We start from the raw sequence: 18,173 nt of genomic DNA on the forward strand, positions 1-18,173 counted from the left end.
GTTATGGGGGATGAGTTGGAAACTCCTCAATTAGCTTTGTTGGAAAAATAAGGAGAAATGGGTTCTTTGTCTATGGTAAACTGAATGTGATTCAGCTGTGAATGATGATTTCAGGTGCAGTAGGCATGTTATTTGCAGTAGAGACAGGGAAGCATCAATGTTATTTTAATAGTCCTTGTTAAGATCTCATTTTGAGCATATGGACACCTCTGTTCACGTAGAGAAATGAAAAGAGGAGCGATGCAGATGAGAGTGAGTGGGGTGATGAAGGGAGCAGAGATCCTGTCGTTAAGCGGCAGGAGAGGACTTGAGCACATTTGTCCTAGCAAAATACAGGAAGGGGTCTGGTATCCATAAAAATGATTTCACAGGGAAATACGAGGGAGGGACAAAAATTATAAAAGCTAAAGCACAATAGAAGTATAAATAATTTTCTACAAGTAGATTCCAAATACACTGGGGTGGAAATTTTACTAACTTTCTAATCATTTGGGGGATAGAGCTGTGGCATAAGCTTACAAGCACCTCTTTGGAGACAGGGAATCTGAACTAGTTTTTCATTCTCTATCTTAGGTTCATTAGCTGTCGAGGTAAAAGCAGCCCTAGTCTGTGACTGAAGTGTTTTAGGTGCTCGTTGCTATCTGTCACAGGTTGCAGGGAGGCTGAAACACTGATCCTTGTGATGCTTCATGCAGCATGTTTACACTGAGTGGATCCCATGCCTCGAGGTGTCCGGAGTGGCCTGTGGGAGCCCCTCTTCATCAGCGAGTCCTTATTCTGCATTTCCCTTCCCATGCCCAAACCAGGAGTTTCTTCATGCAGGCGGAGGCAGGATGTTGAGTGGGGTGTAATGAAAAACCTCAGGTGCCTAGCTGGCGTGTCTCTCTCTCTTCACACTCACTGCTCGTTGAAATGATTTGTCTCAGTCTGACCAGCGTTGTTGAAGAGGAATGAGAGCATTTGCATCATCTGAGTATTTTCACCAAGCAGTTCTTTCATACTTTGATGAGCCGTAATGTGCAGGATATTGAGAAACATCTATTGTGTAGTAGAAGCGGTTGTTGGGAGTAATCCTTTAAAGTGTTGTGGGCTGGCAGGTTATTAAAGAGAACTAGATTTATCTAGTCCTGTTCTGTGGTCATGTGCCTCTTTGGTTTGAAGATGGCTTCTATAAAGTGCCATTATTTCCTGTGGTTTACCTGAAAAAATGAGGTGGAAGGAAGTGAGGTAGTTTTCTAAATGCTGGTAGTTTTCTAAATTCTCTGAAAACCTGCTTTTTTCCATTGAATTACAAGTCTAGATATTAATTTGAATGTTACAGAGATCTGTGTAAAAGATAATACTATCTGCTCTCATAGTAACTACATATTTAGAAATTGTTATTTTCAAGCCCTATTAGCAGGTTATTTTGCATTTTCAGCCACTTTTTATAATGGCATACGTGTCTTTCAGAGCATACTATTGAATACGTTTGAAAGATGCAAAATACATATATTAAACTGTCAGTTTTCCAATAAAATAATGGCATGCCTGAGGGTTGATACGAGTAATACATACTTCAGTTATATCTGAGTGTTTTACTTAATAATACTGTTTCATTTACCTTGTAGGTAGCTTGTATTTAAAAACTAAAAATCACAATAATGTACTAGTTTGGTGCATGAAACTGGAAAGAAAAAAACAAAATTAATGGTGTTCATGCATTTTCCTCTTTGTATCAGGAGCTGCTGAAATGGGTTGTGGATTGAACAAACTAGAGAAGCATGATGAAAAACGACCTGGTAATATCTATTCAACTTTGAAGAGGCCCCAGGTAGAAACCAAGATAGATGTTTGCTATGAATATAGATTTCTGGACTTCACAACACTAAATGATAGTAAGTACACAATATTTTTCTTTATATTTTTTCTATTCAAATTAACATGTTAATGGTGCTATAATGTTTTTGGAATAGTAGTTACATTTTAAAAATGCTCTTCATTTCTTTAAGGAAATGCCTTCTCTTCAGTCATAATGCTTACATGCAGAGATCTTACTGAGAATTTTCCGTAAATTTTTAACCTTAGAGCTAATTGTAGGTTATCAGATTTTAGGTTCTTTTATGCCCCCCCCCCCCCCCAATATGGATGTTTGTTTTCTTAATTTGCATTTCACCCAAGTTTCATATGGTAAAGTGATTCAGGTCTGCCAAGTTACAAACTTCACTGCTCTTTTTTCTTCCTCCCCTTGTGCTCCCTCAGGAGTATTTTAAGAGGTTTAAGTTAGTGTTTTCAGTTTTGCTAACTTACCTTAAATAACTGTTGTGTGGTTACAAGTACTTACAGGTGCACCCATGTGGGTGGAAACAGGATAGTGGGAGACGCTGAAGATCTAAAATATCAAAGGGGTGGAGGTCTAATCTCATGCAATTTTTACCTTGTTTTTTTTTTTTCTGTCTGAAATAATCTTGCTTTAATTCACATGACAATCCACAGATACTCCATTTCTTTCCTTCTTGATTGACATCAAGCATGTCTGCCAGTATTGCTCACACCGTCGCTGTGCCCTCTTTCACTTCAAAATTAGCCTGTTCTATAAGCAATTACTCCTCACACCATTTGGAAATCTGAAGCTTGAGCAGAAGGCTGGGACCTGCTTCTTGCTATATATAAAACAACACAGTACCAAAATCTGTTATAGCTGGCTGGCAGGATGCCAGGTAGAGCCTCTATGCTTTTGCCCTGCAGTATGCTGCTACTTCTCTTGTTTTGCAAGTCAGGTCAAAGGAAAAGCCAAAGCGGTACATCTCTCACCATGTGAGACAGAACTGCTGGTATGTCGCTTGATGTGACACCTCTAGTGCAGTTCAGTATGTTCAGCCTAGAGTGAGGTGAATTTGTTGTTTGTTTTTTTTTTTTTAAACTTGCTGCAAGTGAATTTGAATTTGGAAAAAGGTGGAGGTTTGGAATAGTTGGTTGGGCAGGAGTGCGCTTTTGTAGGTAATATGGGAGCTGAGAAATATTGCCTTTGCAGACTTTTCTTAGTGCCTATCTCCCACACTCGTGGATTCTTAGGTTTTTTGTTGCACTAATCGGGATGCACTGCAGTTATTGAGAGCACCAAACAAATAGGAGAAGAATTTTTTTCATGTTTATGTATTGCAGTTGTTTCTACGTTTATGTGTTTTTATTTCACAGTGAACTGTTTATGTCCTTTGGTAGTTTGACAACTTTTACTGAGATGTACTGCACATTGTGTCATTAGTGAAACTGAATTAATATTGAGGACAATTCTGTGGGCTTTTCTGGGATGCTCGTCACTGTTCTGTCCGATCATCTCACAAGCTTTAGCATGTGCATTCTCCTGATACCTCATGAAGTTTCATCTTTGTCTCTGTATGGAGGAAGAATCAGTACGTGCGACAGCAATGTGACTTGCCTGAGGCACAGAGGATGTCTGGCACAGTGCAAAAAAATAAACCCAGACTTTCCAAGTCTCATTAAATGGATACTTGTACGTTTTCTTCTTACTCATCATAAATTGTTTCATTATGATTTTAGGAGGCGTGTTTTTAAAGAGACTGTAAGTAAAAATACTTTTATCAAATTCTTTGGCTCGCCAAAGAGTGTAAGCTGTCCAGTTCCCACTGAGTTCTGCTTTGGCATGTTGCGTCCCCATCGCTCCAGTCTCTGGAAGATGCCAGTGGATAGGCAGATGAGGAGGCGATGGAGCTGTTGTTCCTGTTTATTTCCTTGCTATCACTCACGACTGTGTGCTTTCAGGGTTGGCAGGGCAGCAGCTTGTGGTTAGGCAGCTCCCTCCCTATTCATGTCATTCGCTGTGTGAAGGCTCACATTGCACTACGTAGTGTTACGATGTTCCAGGTTTTTCTCAATGGTGACAGCATTGCTGGTTCATCTATATTTTTGTTCAGAAATAACCTCCGGAAATAACCAGAGTTAGTGACGAGTGTTTCACCTATGTCTGTGTGAATTCAGACACTTCTAAAAATGAAGTGCTCGCAGCTGCATAAAAAGAACATTTGGATTGTGAAGTCTGTCTTCTGTGAATCTACTTTAGCCTTTTCAGTGTGCGTATATATCCTGACATAGTTTTTTCCACAGGTTTTCTCCTACATCAGGTTTTTAGAATAAGCCACGCTAAATTATGAGTGGCTGCAGAGTATTTTATTGTATCCTTATTCCAGGCCTTATTTATAACACTACTGAGCCTGGCTCTGAAGACAGGTACTCGTTTTTCTCTGGTGCTTTTCTATGACGTTTACTGCTCTGATAACCATATCTCTCATAGGTGTTTAATCTTAATGGTGAGAAGGATGTGATTATCTTCATGTTGCAAGTGGGAGCTAATACAGATTACTGCCAGAAGTTTTCCACGTCCTTAGCGTTTTTTCACGTTCCAAAAGCAACTCTTGTTGACTTTACATCTAAAGGTGGATGCTGGTCATATTTGCAGTTTGGAACTGCAGGTATTCTCAAGTCTGATATCCAGATAATCAGAGATCACTTCCGTGGATGTAAGTTTTCTGTAGCTGTAAGTGGGGAGATATTGCTCCCCTCTCTTGCCTCCTGTCAGCTCTGTGAATAGATTTAATTCATGGATCTGGCAGAAAGCTATGTAGTCTTTTTGTTTGGCTATCCTCTGCCAGATCAGTGTCTTGTGGAAGGGTTTGAAGAATGTTGGAGCTGGTAGAAGTGGTGGGAGTATGCAGTCAGGAAAAGAATTAGGACCTTCTTTAAATCAGCTCACGCTTGTTACGAACTCATTCCCTTAGCATCACTTTGTTGAAAACCAGGATAAAATACTGTTCAGCTTGTCATTTTTCTGCTATGTTAGCCATAAACTTAACTTTGCTGTCTTTGGTTACTGTTTACCTTCTGACATACACAGCTGAAGGAATGTAAGGAAATATGCTCCTTTGTTATACATTTTTATTCATTTCTGAAGTTGAGCCTTGCTCTGCACTGATGCAGATGTCCAGTGGAAAACAGCATTTGATCACTTATTTAATTACTGTATATATAATGCATAGATGCAAAAGACAGAATTAAGGTTGCAAGCGTAGCCTTCATTCTGATGTTTCCCAATGTTACAGAATGGACATACTTGAAGGTAAAGTGTCTAGAGAAAGATTTCTCAAGCTTTCAAGGAAAGCAGGCTATGAAAAACCCATCAGTTTCCATTGTATGCCACAACACATAATCTGCATGGTTCTTCAGAATTAAAATGGTTAGATTTGCCACTGTCCTTTACTTCTTGAGCAAGTGTGATAATTGATACTAGCAAAGGGTTATCATCTAGTGTAGTTTGGCACTTGAGAAATAAGGAGCACTTCGGTAAGGCATTTCAAAACCTTGAGGTGGGTATGCTCGTTTTGTTTTTCCTATTGTTTTTATAATGTAGCTTATGAGCCTTAACTTTCTTGTCTCTGCTAAGATGGCCTCTTCCAAGAAATCACTGTCTGTCTTCGGTGTTGTCCCTGGATGACGTCATCCTGTGCTCTATTCTTTAGTCATCTGTACTGTCCAGAGCTTGTGGACTGCTGCGCTCCTTCAGATTTCACCTGAATTAAATCGTTAAAATCATCACATATTTTTACTTGTCAGGCAGACATTAATAGGTTTGTAAATTGGATGGCCCATTGCTGGGTCAGCAAAATGCCAGAGGAGGTGCAGAGGAAGAGCAGGATCTTTCCCCTGTTGGCAGCACTGGGCTGTTAGGTTGCCCTGACTGCAACATGTAGCTTCATTCCCAATGTGCTCATCCAGCTCCTGAGCTCTACCCACCTTGCTGTCAGCTCACTTCTTCAGCTGTTACTGTACAGTCCAGTCCTGTGTCACCTCCACCTTCAGCCAGTTTCTTCTGACAGGTTTCTACCCTCATACATTTCTTCTGCTGCTCCCCCTGAGTCATTCTGTCTCGGAGTCCTGACACTGCCAGTGGTGGCATGCAACAGGGGAGGTAATGTCTCGGAGATGGTGCACACTTTTCTAACAACTTACTCTCAGTAGCTCTTATCTGCAATTTGAATGTTCTTCTGGCTCTCTGCTGGCTAATCCTTGCTTCAAGAGTTGCTCAACTGGCTGCCTTCGCACTGACCTTGGGACACTAATAATGCTAGGTGGCAATGAGTGACTTTTATAACAATAAAAAATTTGAGGACAGTAAAAGACACAGTAGCATTAGACTAATGTTGCAGCAAACCTTTTGCTACAAAGCCAGAAGAGAGAAATTACGGTCTATGTGTAATAGACGCCTTTACTGGAAAAAAAACGCAAAAAGATTATATCCCTCCCGAAGTAAAAAATTGTTTATTTTGCATCCTTCTGTATAAATAAAAGGGGATGAATAATGGTCGTCTTGTACCTCTCATCTCCAAGTTTAATTGGAAATAAGAGGTAAATGGTGAGCAAACCTGAGGAGGGCATGTGCTGACAAATGGAATAGCCTTAATTTAAAGCAACCATGTTTTCAACAATGACTCCGTGGGGCAAGCTGGTTTGTTTTGTTTTGGTATTTCATTTGAAAGAGAAATATTTCAATAGTCTGCATTTCTGCATTCCTTTCCTGCTTTTATCTGATCTACTTATTTTGAAAAACTTCACTTCCAATGACAGGTACAGAAACGGAGCTCTCTTTCTTCTTCATCCTTTATTTCTTTTTCCCCACCTCTTTTAAGTTACGATGACCTTTTGAGAGAAACCAGGAATCTGATAGTTATTTATCTCTTCCTTTCTCCTCAGAATAGTGTGGAGTTTTTTGGTATTTTGGGGTTGTTTGGTTTCGGGTTTTTTTCCTGACTTGATTGGATTTTTTTTTTTCTTTGCTTTACATTCCTATAGTAATTCATTGGCCTGATGAATTACGACAGGTTTTGGCCTTGAATAAAGTTGGCATGAAACACATATGCTAGCCATGTGATGAGAATAAAATGGGGGTATAAATTTTTTTAAATGGGGAAAAGCTATACTCTGAACAAGTGGTTTGTGCTATAAAACCACTAAAATCCAGATGTTTTGACTGATAGAATGAAAAATAGCAATACTTCACATGTCCCAAAGAAGTTCTTAATTTATAATGTGAATACAAGGACGTATGATTTTTATCCTTATTGTCAAGAATTTGTCTTTAGTAAAAAAAAAAAAAAAATCAAAATTAAGAAAATTAATTAAAAAAAAAAGGTTATTAGTTACATTTCAACATTTCTACTAATTTTTGCTTAAGTGTTTTGAGTGTTGTTGTTCAAGGACATGTATTTTACCAGGACAATACTCCTGGTATAACAAATTTACTACACACGTAAAACCTTCTGATTTGAGGAATTTTTTAATATTGTGTGTGTATGTGCATACATATATTTATATGTATGCATATATATATATAAAAAATTTGAAAGTGTATCTGTCTTTCAAGTTCTGACAAGCTTCTGGATACTACACGATAATGTTTTGGAACCAGTTATGCTCCAAAAACATTTGCTGCAATCTTACTGCAACTGCTGTGGCTGGGCTTTTGATTTTTATTGTTGCTTTTTTTCCTAATAAAGACACAAATAATGTGTTAATAAACCTTCATAAAAGGCCTAATTATTACAGTCAGTAGTTAAAGAAACATTTTACTCTGGACATATTCTTAATTTGGGATTAAATTTCAGTTGTGTGTAGGCTTAAATTAATGAAAAGATCAGTTTTCTCCTCAGAGAGGGGAAAGAAGTAGTCTAATTGGAAGTTGGAAGTGTGATGCACTGGGAAGTGTGCGAGTTGAGGATAGAGAAGGCATTTTTCCTATAGAATATGAATGCATTTTTTAATCAGGAAATTCTGTTTGCTACAGAATGTAATATTTGTCTTTGACTTCAGAGCTTACCGTCTCCTCTGATTGGTAATTTTTATATTGCATTGAGCAATTATTTGTGCCTAGCTCCTGCTTTCTGTTTCTCTTCACCCTTTACTTAAAAAACAACCCATCAAAAGCAAACAGAAAACCCCCAGTTCCCTGAGCAAGTGACTGTATGTCTGAAAAAAGAACAAACCTTCCAACCCTGCATTTGCAGGTGGTATTATTTGATTTAAGACTAGGAAAAGCAATTGTTTCCCCATTGGTGAAGTTATTTAATTTCCTGTTTTCATTTCTGTGAGCAAAGGAACATAAATGCAATTAGCATTTGAGTTTTGTATTTCCAGTTGACCAGGTCTGTTACCAACATTTTGTCCTCAGGAGTGATGAAACAAAATTAGCAAGGCAAAATATTGTTAGCTTATTAATGTGATGTGATAGCTTGAACCAGACTGTGTATAGATCGTGTACAACAGACTAAAACATTGATTCAGAAGGGATTAATATGTAACAGATTCACAGCAATAAGACTGTGAGCAGAAGAGGCCAATGGATTACTTCTGCATAGCCCAGATTCTGCTAATGCTTCCCCTTCATTTAAGCTTTGTCCATGTACGTATCCTATTCAATTTAGTTTGATTATATGCAGTTGAAAATATGCAGATGATAGAAAGAATCAGCATAAAGGGTTTGCTGGACCTGGGCTTCAGTCCTCTCCATTAATGCAGATGTGAAGAAATGAAATTTTTTGGCTTCTCTTGGTATTTTAAGTGAATTACAGTCTGTAGTAATATGTAACTCTTCAGGACTTGCCACTGTAAGTCACAGCAAAATGAAATGTTCATGCTGTAGCAGTTTATAAAACTTACTTTTGTGTCTTGGAAAACTTGCAAGTTGACATAAAAGGAGCATTCCATATGTTAGCAGTTTAATAAATGCAATAAATTACATCATAAATGTAATTTCTTTAAGGAATTGTTAGGAATAATTTGAACTTCTTTACCATTGTTGTCTTTTTAATAAGGATGCATTAACTCAAGTAAAATCTGTTAGACGTATTCTTGTTTCTAAATACAAGCTTTGCTTTCCATAATTATTGTATCTAGATCCTTGCTATAGTAGACTATGCACACATTCTCTCTTCTATATGTATAGGCATATCTGTATTTGTATACCGATAATACATGTACTACATATGGACACTTAGGTATTGTATATGCATTTATATTATTGAGAGGATTAATTCATGAGGATATGAACATTCAGTCCTTCACATTTTGCTTTATGGCAAAACATAGTTTTCTTCTAGATGCTTTTAGGGAATCTCACCCAAAATACTTCTAGCAGTGTAATAGCTACTTTTTCTACATGGATTCTGCATATGTAGTTGGGCAATGGGTGTGTGCCAATGAAAAAAGGACTAGGGAGGGAAGGGATATCTGCAGGATCGTTTCTGTTTATGTGTGTTCCACATTGTGAAAAAGATATGGGTGCTGCAGTAGTCATGTTTGTGCTAACTTTCTTAATCTGTACCCACTCTTAGACTGAAAAATGAGTAGCTATAATACTCCATTCTTACCATGCAGTCGTTGATTGTATCTACTGTGTTAGTTGAAGCTTCTTAATGTAGTTACTGAATTCTTACGAGAGATGCATACCGTACATCACACATGCGAGTGAATTACGACATTCATGTATCATGGAAAAATAGTTACAGACCAGTCTAGAAAGAGCTCTGAACTTCCAAGAGACTTTTTCTTTCTGTCAGCAACTCAGGAATTGCACATGATCTTTCTGAGTGGCCCTGTCTTTTCTTGTGCACGTTTTTCTGATCTTCATGTGGTTTTCATCCTCCTGATGCTATTGAAGAGCCACAGAGCTGGACTTGTCAGTCTGCAAGGCTAGTAGACAGGCATTTCTGATGTAATGGTGCAATTCTTCAACCCACAGGGGCCCAGTCCTGTTTTCTCCGTAACAAAACTTCCCCTGTGTTTAACTGGAGCAGGAGATCACAACAGTGGCTTGTACCTTCAAATAATAAATGCCTCATGGTTTTATTAGGGGAGAGAAGTGATTAGGAGTCATCTCTGTAGTAATCTGCTTAGTCTTTTTATGACTTGTTACTACAGATTCCTTGACCTGAGCCAGATAAATGCAATATTTTAATTTTAATGGAGTTCTTAATAATTTACTTTGTAAATAAGTGTTGTTGTTTGGCTAAAATCTCATGCAAATGAAGGGTTTAGAATTGTTTAATCCTGGTTGGAGGATACCCCCTTTGAGAGAAAACAGAAACTGCTGATGTCAGCTGCTCTTGACTGTGAGAAGTCACTGTTCGTAATCATACTGAAAAGAGGATGCTGAGTAGATGTACCTTGATTATGTGGGGTTTTTCTGTTTGCATTTATTTGTCTAATCTTCCTGTATGAAGAATAAAGAGTCTCTATTGTGATGGCAGGAGTGTGGACATTTAGATGTTTCTCATGACCTGTAACAGTGTCTTGGTGGGTCAGACCCAAGGGTCCACGTAGCTCAGCACTGGCTGGTATCAGGCTCAGCATATCTTAAGCCAGTAGTGTGGTGCAAGAGCAGCAGAGAGCCAGGTTGGAGTAGGTGCTTCTGGGGAATTTACGCTGCATGAAATTCATTTTAATGGTTTTACTTTGGACAAAAGTTTGTGACCTCCTCTACACTGAACGTTCCACTGCATGTGTTTCAAAGCAGCCTGAAGGACAGGTATCTGAAAAATGTTTGCTTTCTGGCTTGCCAGCCCTTCTGGGAGCTACTCTAGGAGGTACCATTTTGTCCCAATGTCTGTGTCATGCAGATGACGGTAGCTTGTCATTGCCTCTGCCAGTGACACTTGTAAAGAGATTTCACATGCAGAAACAAGTTCAATTTCTGTTCTGGGTTCGTTTTCTGTTCCTGGTTTCTTGTACATGCTACCATTGCACCTACTGCTTGGTGACTTCTGACTCTTTTGCCACTGGCAAAAACGATGAGTGTCCACCTACAGCTGTGGCAGCTACTGTGTGAGCATAGTCCAGAGAATCTGACTCCCTCCTGCTCCCTCCCTACTTTTGTCCAAGGAGGAAGAAGACATGGACTGTGCTTTACTTTCTTGAGGTTCCACTTTTTTGTGTGCTCTCCCCTACATCCACTGGAAGGTATTAGGTGTGTGGGATGCAAGGTTGGACTGATAGGGCTAGTGGTTGCCTCTCTGCACTGAGGATGGTGTGGTGGGTCAGAACTTGCTGTTGTTACAAGTTACTGCCATGGCTTTGCCATCACTGGATGAAATTTTGGGAGTCCAAACCTGCTCTCACAGGTGTGGCTGTTGCCTTATGGGGTCCCATGATTGCAGTATCTATTGGCTAGTGGCTAACAAGTTTGGGGTGGGACGGAGGGCACATCTGCAGTGGGCAAAGTCATGATCGAGGTCTGCAATACTATCCTCGAAACACTGTTCCTAACACTGCCCTCACAGAGAGGCACAGCAAAGCTGAGTGTCTAGAACTAAGGAGGTTCACTCTTCTCCTTGTGGCATTTGACCATTTATCCCTTTTAGGTGGGCATAGTTATTTTGTCTCTTCCCTGACTCTCAATGCCCATTTTGACTTTTTCTTCCTGTGGCAGATGCCTTTGGCTGCTGGCTCAGTGGCCCTCAGGAAACCTAACAGACTTAGGACTGAGTTGTTAGCTAAAGGAAAAGCAGCTGAAAAATAGCAGCAGCGCACCATGCAGGAAAAGGGAGGGGTGAGGGTGAATCTTGTGCCCTGCTCTTCTGAGAAGTTAAAAAGAGGGAGAACTGACAAAAGGGAAGAATTATAATCTGTCCTTCTGCTCCCCTGGCTTGGAGAGGAGGTACTTTTAAGGACAAGTAAGGGGGCTAGTACAGGCTGATTAAGTCCTGCAGTATGGAGATCAACTCTCCCCGATTCTCAACAAGGAAACATGCATCTCTCCCTGGGAAGCATCTGTTCCTTCCCTGCTTTCCTTTTAGCTTGCAGAGGAAATGGCCTGCCAGTCCTGTTCCTAGGCTTTTGGCTGAAGCATCCTGTTCAGAGCAGGACCGTGCCCTGTCAGCTGCTTGATAGACTGTCAACACTCAGCTGACACGTCAGCTCATATGAAGCTCCAGAGGGTCTTCATAGCCAGAATCCTTCAATCCTAGAAACTGCCTCCACACTCTTACCCACAAAAAATGCAGCAATCAAGATGTCTGTCAGCCTTGTGATGAGCTATAACATCCCTAGCTCAGGCTCCCTGCCATAGCTTTCCTGCTGCTGCACCCCAGAAAACATGGGTGCTTTAGGCTTCTCGGCTGGAAAAAGTGGAGTGGAAGGCACAGCTGCAGCTAAGGATCAGAAAAAGAGTTCAAGCAACACCTTTGCCAGCTTTTTTTCTCAGAGAAGACCAACATGGCCCAGAAGTTACAAGGAAGTGAAAAGCAAAGGAGGGAAGGTGGGATCTGGAACTTCTGGGGCAGGGACAAAGATGGGGAAAAAGGGTGATGGGTTGCTGATATGGCCTACACCAGAAACATTCCCCAGTGGACTGGCATGTCCAGAGGATTAACTGGAGCAAAAACTAAGCAGCAGAGCCCAACTTGGGCATCTGGCACTGCATGTATGGTCACGGGGAGAACATGAAAGGTATGCATCCTACATCCTGCAGGCTGCATGCTGAACTGGGAAATAAGAGCCAGTATGTACCCAACACCCTTCCAGTGAACAACTCCCCTCCCAACCCTGCCAGCAGTACAAAGTGACTCATCCATGCTCTGGGCTCCCTGCAGAGGATCATGCACACAGCTGAGAGGAGTTGCAGGAGCAGGACCATGTTGCTGCTGCTACCATATGGGAGTATGTGACCAGGTGACTTTTCATGAGCGCAGAAGGGAAGGCACTGCCCTGATGGCCTCAGCCACTTATGGCTGTGCCATCCAGAGACGTAGAACCACGCTGGCCTGGACCCATGCTGTAGTAGGTCATGGGCATGGAGAACCCAAACATTGCATATAATGCTGTCATAATGTTGGCCACTGTGTTCCCCTTCGAACAGTTTGGACAGGAAAGGGGCTTCACAGCAGCATGTCTCTGTGTCTGGAAACCTAAGAGGGCTGTGTTAGTGTGACAGTTCATATGCTCTATTCACTTTGTTGCCAGGGTAGATGTGGGCACTCATGCACGGTGGGAGGAGGAGACAAGGTTTTCAGAAAGGAGAGGGCATCAAGAGAAAGTAGAGCAGATGAAATAGGGAAAAAAATATCAAGGAACAGGAGGAGCTGAACACAAAAAATGAAAAACCTTGAGGGTGATGGTTGACAGTAAACATGGAGGGACAGATATCATTTGACTTGTTAAGTAGAAAGAGAAGGCATGGCATTGCATGAGTTTTCAGTGTTTTGGGAGCCTTCCATTGCCTGAGGTGTGCCTTTTTGTTGTGTTGATATCAATGAAGCCCGGCAGGGACTGCGGCTGTCATTCTGACAAGATTTGCTATAGAGTTCTGCCTGAATAAAGCCCATGGTACTGTGCACAGGCAGTCACATGGTCTTGTACTGAAGAAGACAACTTACATTTCCGGATTCAGATCCCTTTTGGGTCTTTCATGACAACTTGTTTTGTTTTTTGAATCTAAAATGACATGAAAAACCTCCCCTGAGTGTGTTAGACTTATTTCATTACTGAAGAGGGAAAGGTTACCTAAAAATGCTATCATTTCTAGGAAAGATCAACATTCGATTTAAATTATGTCTGAATAATAACCTGAAAACATTTAGGTAGTATAAATCTATCATATCTATTGTGCATGGAAACTGCAGGATTCCTCATTTTCTTTGCCCAGTGCTATAAATAGGTAGAATTGTTGCTTTAGCAACAAGCATTGTTGTGAGTGCAATGTAAGTTAAGGTTATGAATATTGTATTCAGCAAAATAATATAGTTTATAAACCTTAATGATTGTGTCTCAAGTGTTAACTGTTCTTCAGGTTAGTCTTCTTAAGGCATTTGCATAGGTTTTGTATGCGAATGCCTGACCTGCATTTTCTTTACCTTGACTTGATATAGAGAGAGGTATTGATCCTATGTCCGTGACAGTGCATCATCTACATGAGACCTTTGTTTCTGTTTTGTTTTTCAGTGTCTGTATGTGTGTGTACAAGTCATAGGTAGCCTAGTAAGTGTTCTGTCTGAAGATGTAAATGTACTGCTAAGCAAAATCTCAGATTGGGCCTGTTATAATGAGCCTTTTTGCATTATGTCTCAGGTTAATGCAGCATTCCAGGTGCTTCTGACACCTGCTTGCTGGTTCATGGCCAGTCTGCAGCAGTTTCAGAACTCTTCAATGTAATTTTTTGGTGAAACACTGTTTGAGCATGATTGTCTCACAGCCGTAACATGTTACAAAGCTGATTATGACTGCTCCGGGCCTCCTCTTATGATTGTGGCCTTCTCTTCAAGGGATGAGGCAGTGTGGGAAAATGTTCATGGCTCGTGTGGAAGACAAGAACTTACCAGCATTTGCTGAGCACTGTGCTAGTCTTGGCGTCCAGTTCCCAAGCTAGCTCCTTGGGCGTTCATTCAGATATCTTGGCAAAACCCTGGCATATGTTGTATATTTTTGCCTTGTATCTTAAACACTAAACACAAGTCTCAGTGACTTGGTTTCATCTTACTGCAGTCATACAAATATGTGATATCCTGGACTTACAAGGAGTTCAGGTGACATAATTACTGCATGAAATTGCAGCTTGCTTTCTGTGGTATAACTTGCACACCCAGCAAACTCCTGTTTTGTGTGCAATCATGCTTTTGCAAATGATTTGATAGTTGTGACACACTGTGCTATATGATAAACTTAGGATCAGCAGCAGTGTGAGGGCTTTCCCAGATTTGAGGTGGCATATGAGACGTTTCAGCTGAGTCCAATGCTTACTCAGCTGCTGTTGCTAACTGGTTTGGCTCTTACTGGTAAATGGTAACCCATGCATTGTGATAAAGTCTTGTACAGGAACTGCAAGTTTAAGGCTTTCCAGCCAATTGTTTTTTGCAAACTTGGCTTATTTCATGTAAATGAAGCTCTGTTTAGTTGAAATTGTAAAAAACTCTCAGCTTCCTTCCTTTCCTTCTCCCCCCAAATAATCATCCTCTCAACTTGAGACTTTCACTGATTAGCTACAGATTCTTCTTGAAAGAAACAGTCCTTTCAAGGGGAAGAGAATCTCATTAAGCCTTTGCTGTGAGCTGCAGCTCTTGATCAACACACAAAAGACAAGCTTGACAGTCATCAGGTGAGTTAAGAACTGCAAAAGTATCACCTGTCTCTGTTAAACAGTCATCAGTTGAAAGAGTTCATCTCAGTTTCATAATACAGAGGCTTTCGTGTACTATGTGGCACATAAAAAATTAAAGACATCAAGGATGTGAGAAGTCCTAAAGATGTGTTTCCAAATGAATTGATAAAAGACCTTAAATCTGAAAGAGAATGAGGTATGAGGTTTACAAATAAATAGATGGAATTTTGAGAAAGTTAGAGATAAGCCAAGACATGGTTACTGGTGAAATATAAATAAACAGCAGTCTACTGCTGTAGCTCCTCAGTTGCTAAGCCCTCTATTAGTGTTCTTTTATTTGAACAATTGTTTCTTGAATTTCTTATTAACAACCGATACAAGAATTGACAAATAGTGCTAAATTGCATGGGTTAATTCACTAGTAATTATTGTACAGATTATTAGTAAGCAAAAAAAAATAGCATCCACTTTTATCTCAAACCACAAAACAAAAGAACGAAAAGAGAGTGACAGAATGAATGGTCTTTTGTTAAGTTATTGTCTCATAAAGTTTGGAACTGTTTCAGAATTGCTTTTTGTTTTGTTTTGTTTTTGTTGTTTATTTACCAAGGAGTGCTCAGCTCAGATGTAGCATCTGTCTTTCTCTGTAGTCCTTCTACCCGATTTTTCCAGCTGGGTTGAATGCCTTGATGAAGCCTTTCAAATGATCAAATAGATAAAATTGTACATATTCTGTGGGATTTATTTTCATTGTTCTTCACCACATGTTCACTGAATAATATACTTTATAATTGTAAGACTTTGTTGTCAAGCTGCACTCTTGCACTACTTGTTGGCTTTGTTGTTTGTTTAGTTTTTTTATTATAGTAAATTTTGGGGAGAAATTGGTCTGCTCATCAACAGATACTTCCAGGGAACCCTTCCAGAACCATTGGTGGAAACTCAGGCTATTTTATCAGTGATATTTCATTATTAGCCAGTAGCAGTTCTGGTCCTTTGTGTCCTAAAAGGACTTAGAAATGATTCTCTGTTTTGCAGAATATGCTTGGGAATGGACAGAAGTGAAAATATCTTGAACATGGGCTGTCATATGATCAGAAGTTAGAGGCCACGTGAAGCTGCTTGTGACCTCTCTTTGGGTTGCATTATTAGGAACAGTGAGAAAACAGTATTAGCCAAGGCATAGAGGCACTGTGCTTTGCGCGCTTTCACAGGTTTGCTCGTGAGGTATTGCCCGTGCTAGCAGTGGCTGACAAGAATAATAGTGAACAGTTCTGTTGTGGTATGCTGGCTGTGAATATGCATCATCATACACCGCTGTGCCATCTATAAAGTTTATTTTACATTCCTTCTAAAGGGTTCTAAGCAATTGACCTGTTTATTTGCTTTTGTATTTTATTATTTAATCAATAAGAATGTGCATTTATGAAACTAATTTTTTGATGTCACTAACCTGAAAGGAATCCTATCTAGGGGGTAAGGGAATGCTTAGATCTTAAGATTGTCTGCATAATGCTTTTTAATTGCCACCTTCATACCATGAAAGAATTTTGTTGCTATTGGATGGGACATCTGTTACATCTTTATTGCATATACTTACTACTTTAGGATTAGATTATAACAACTTCATGAACTCATTCTGTGGCAGCTTTGAAAGTAAGGTGTCTCTGCTTCTTGCCTTTTCATTTCAAATAAATATTTTAGGTACAGCACTTTCTCTGACAGAACTACACTGAGAAATAAAGATAAAATGATGCCTTCTCATAAACATTTGGAGAAATACTCTGCTACTCTTCGCAAACAAAATTGCAACAACCACCATTTCATTGCAAAATCAAAAATAATTATTATAATTTGACTTTGGTCATTCTGTTCTAATGATGCTTGAATTTGTGGCCATTTTCCCACGACCCATATTAAATAATAGATTTGCATGCTATTGGTATTACTGTGTGGGAATTCTTCGCTTGAAAGCAGAAACTGGCCACATTTTTCTGAAACGAGGGAGTAGGAGTTCAGATCCTGGAGACTGACAGGAAAATTTGCTCTAAGCAAAAAAAGCAGTGTTTTTTGCCAAGAAAAAGTTTTTTCTTTAGTAAATCCATCACCCATGCTCTAGCAGACTTGCTTAAAAAAAACAAAACAGTACTTTTGGGAAGTGCTTTGTTAACTTTTAACAGCCTTTTCCACTACTCTTTGGCTTTTTATCAAATGTTCTTGCCAAGTTGAAGTGATGTGGTGTGTTTGGCAGTGACATACTTCTTTTAGGTGCCAGTGGTGAGCTATTGCTTGCTAGTTGTTTTCAATATTCTGTGAAAGCCTCATCGCTGTTATATACACCGTTAGAGGTGTTACAGAACGCAGTATTCCACAGTACCTTTTGCAGGTTTTTCTTTTCAGGTCGTTATTGTTGAAGGATTTTTTTTTTTTTTTTTTTCCCAGAGGGTTTGGAGGTGGTAGTACAATGGGTTTTTCTGGTTTTGTTTCTGAACCGGTTTCCTAGGGAAACGAGAGTTAAAAAAGGCTCACAGTCTGTCTGTCTCATTCCTCCAAATAATTATAACCGGACAATTTCAAACCAATTTGCTAGAAATTTTTGAAGATAATTAGGCTGCTTCTAATTTTGTGACAGCTGACAGTTGGGTAGAGGACAGAGACCTGCATTGATCATAGAAAGGTGAGAATGAAGCCACACGCACTCTCCTCAGTGACAACTTGCTGGCCAGCACGACAGTGCATTGCTCCAGCATAGCCACAGAATCACTGTTTCTCATCAGTTTGAGGAATCCACGGGAAGAAAAGAGAAGGGAAATTTGAGGCTGTGGCAGCAGTGAGGTTGAAGAACAAAGGCATCATCAGTGGGAATCGTCTTCATTAGCTATGCTGATGGAAAAAAAACCTTTCTAGGAATTTGTATAATAGTACTATGTAACTAGGGATACAGGTAGCAGAGAATCAGCAAAAAGTGTTTCGTCTAGTACTGATTTTAATCAGATCTTTAGCCACCTTTGTGTATCAATAGAGTCGGCAAATCCAG

The 18,173-nt window shown here is 39.8% G+C and overlaps 1 protein-coding gene across 1 annotated transcript in view; it reads left to right on the top strand.

The window, feature by feature from the left end:
- Nucleotides 1-1,732: 1,732 nt before the first annotated feature.
- Nucleotides 1,733-18,173, top strand: part of RFTN1 (raftlin, lipid raft linker 1) — a gene marked incomplete at its 5' end in the record, with an annotated part of 86,851 nt that continues 70,410 nt past the window's right edge. The window contains one exon of the mRNA XM_082014563.1: nt 1,733-1,877. Within this exon, the coding sequence (XP_081870689.1) occupies nt 1,733-1,877 (145 nt within the window). The remainder of the gene's footprint in view (nt 1,878-18,173) is intronic.

This window comes from Phaethon aethereus (assembly GCF_964289735.1).
Source record: "Phaethon aethereus genome assembly, chromosome: 2".
NCBI classification, from domain to species: domain Eukaryota; kingdom Metazoa; phylum Chordata; class Aves; order Phaethontiformes; family Phaethontidae; genus Phaethon; species Phaethon aethereus.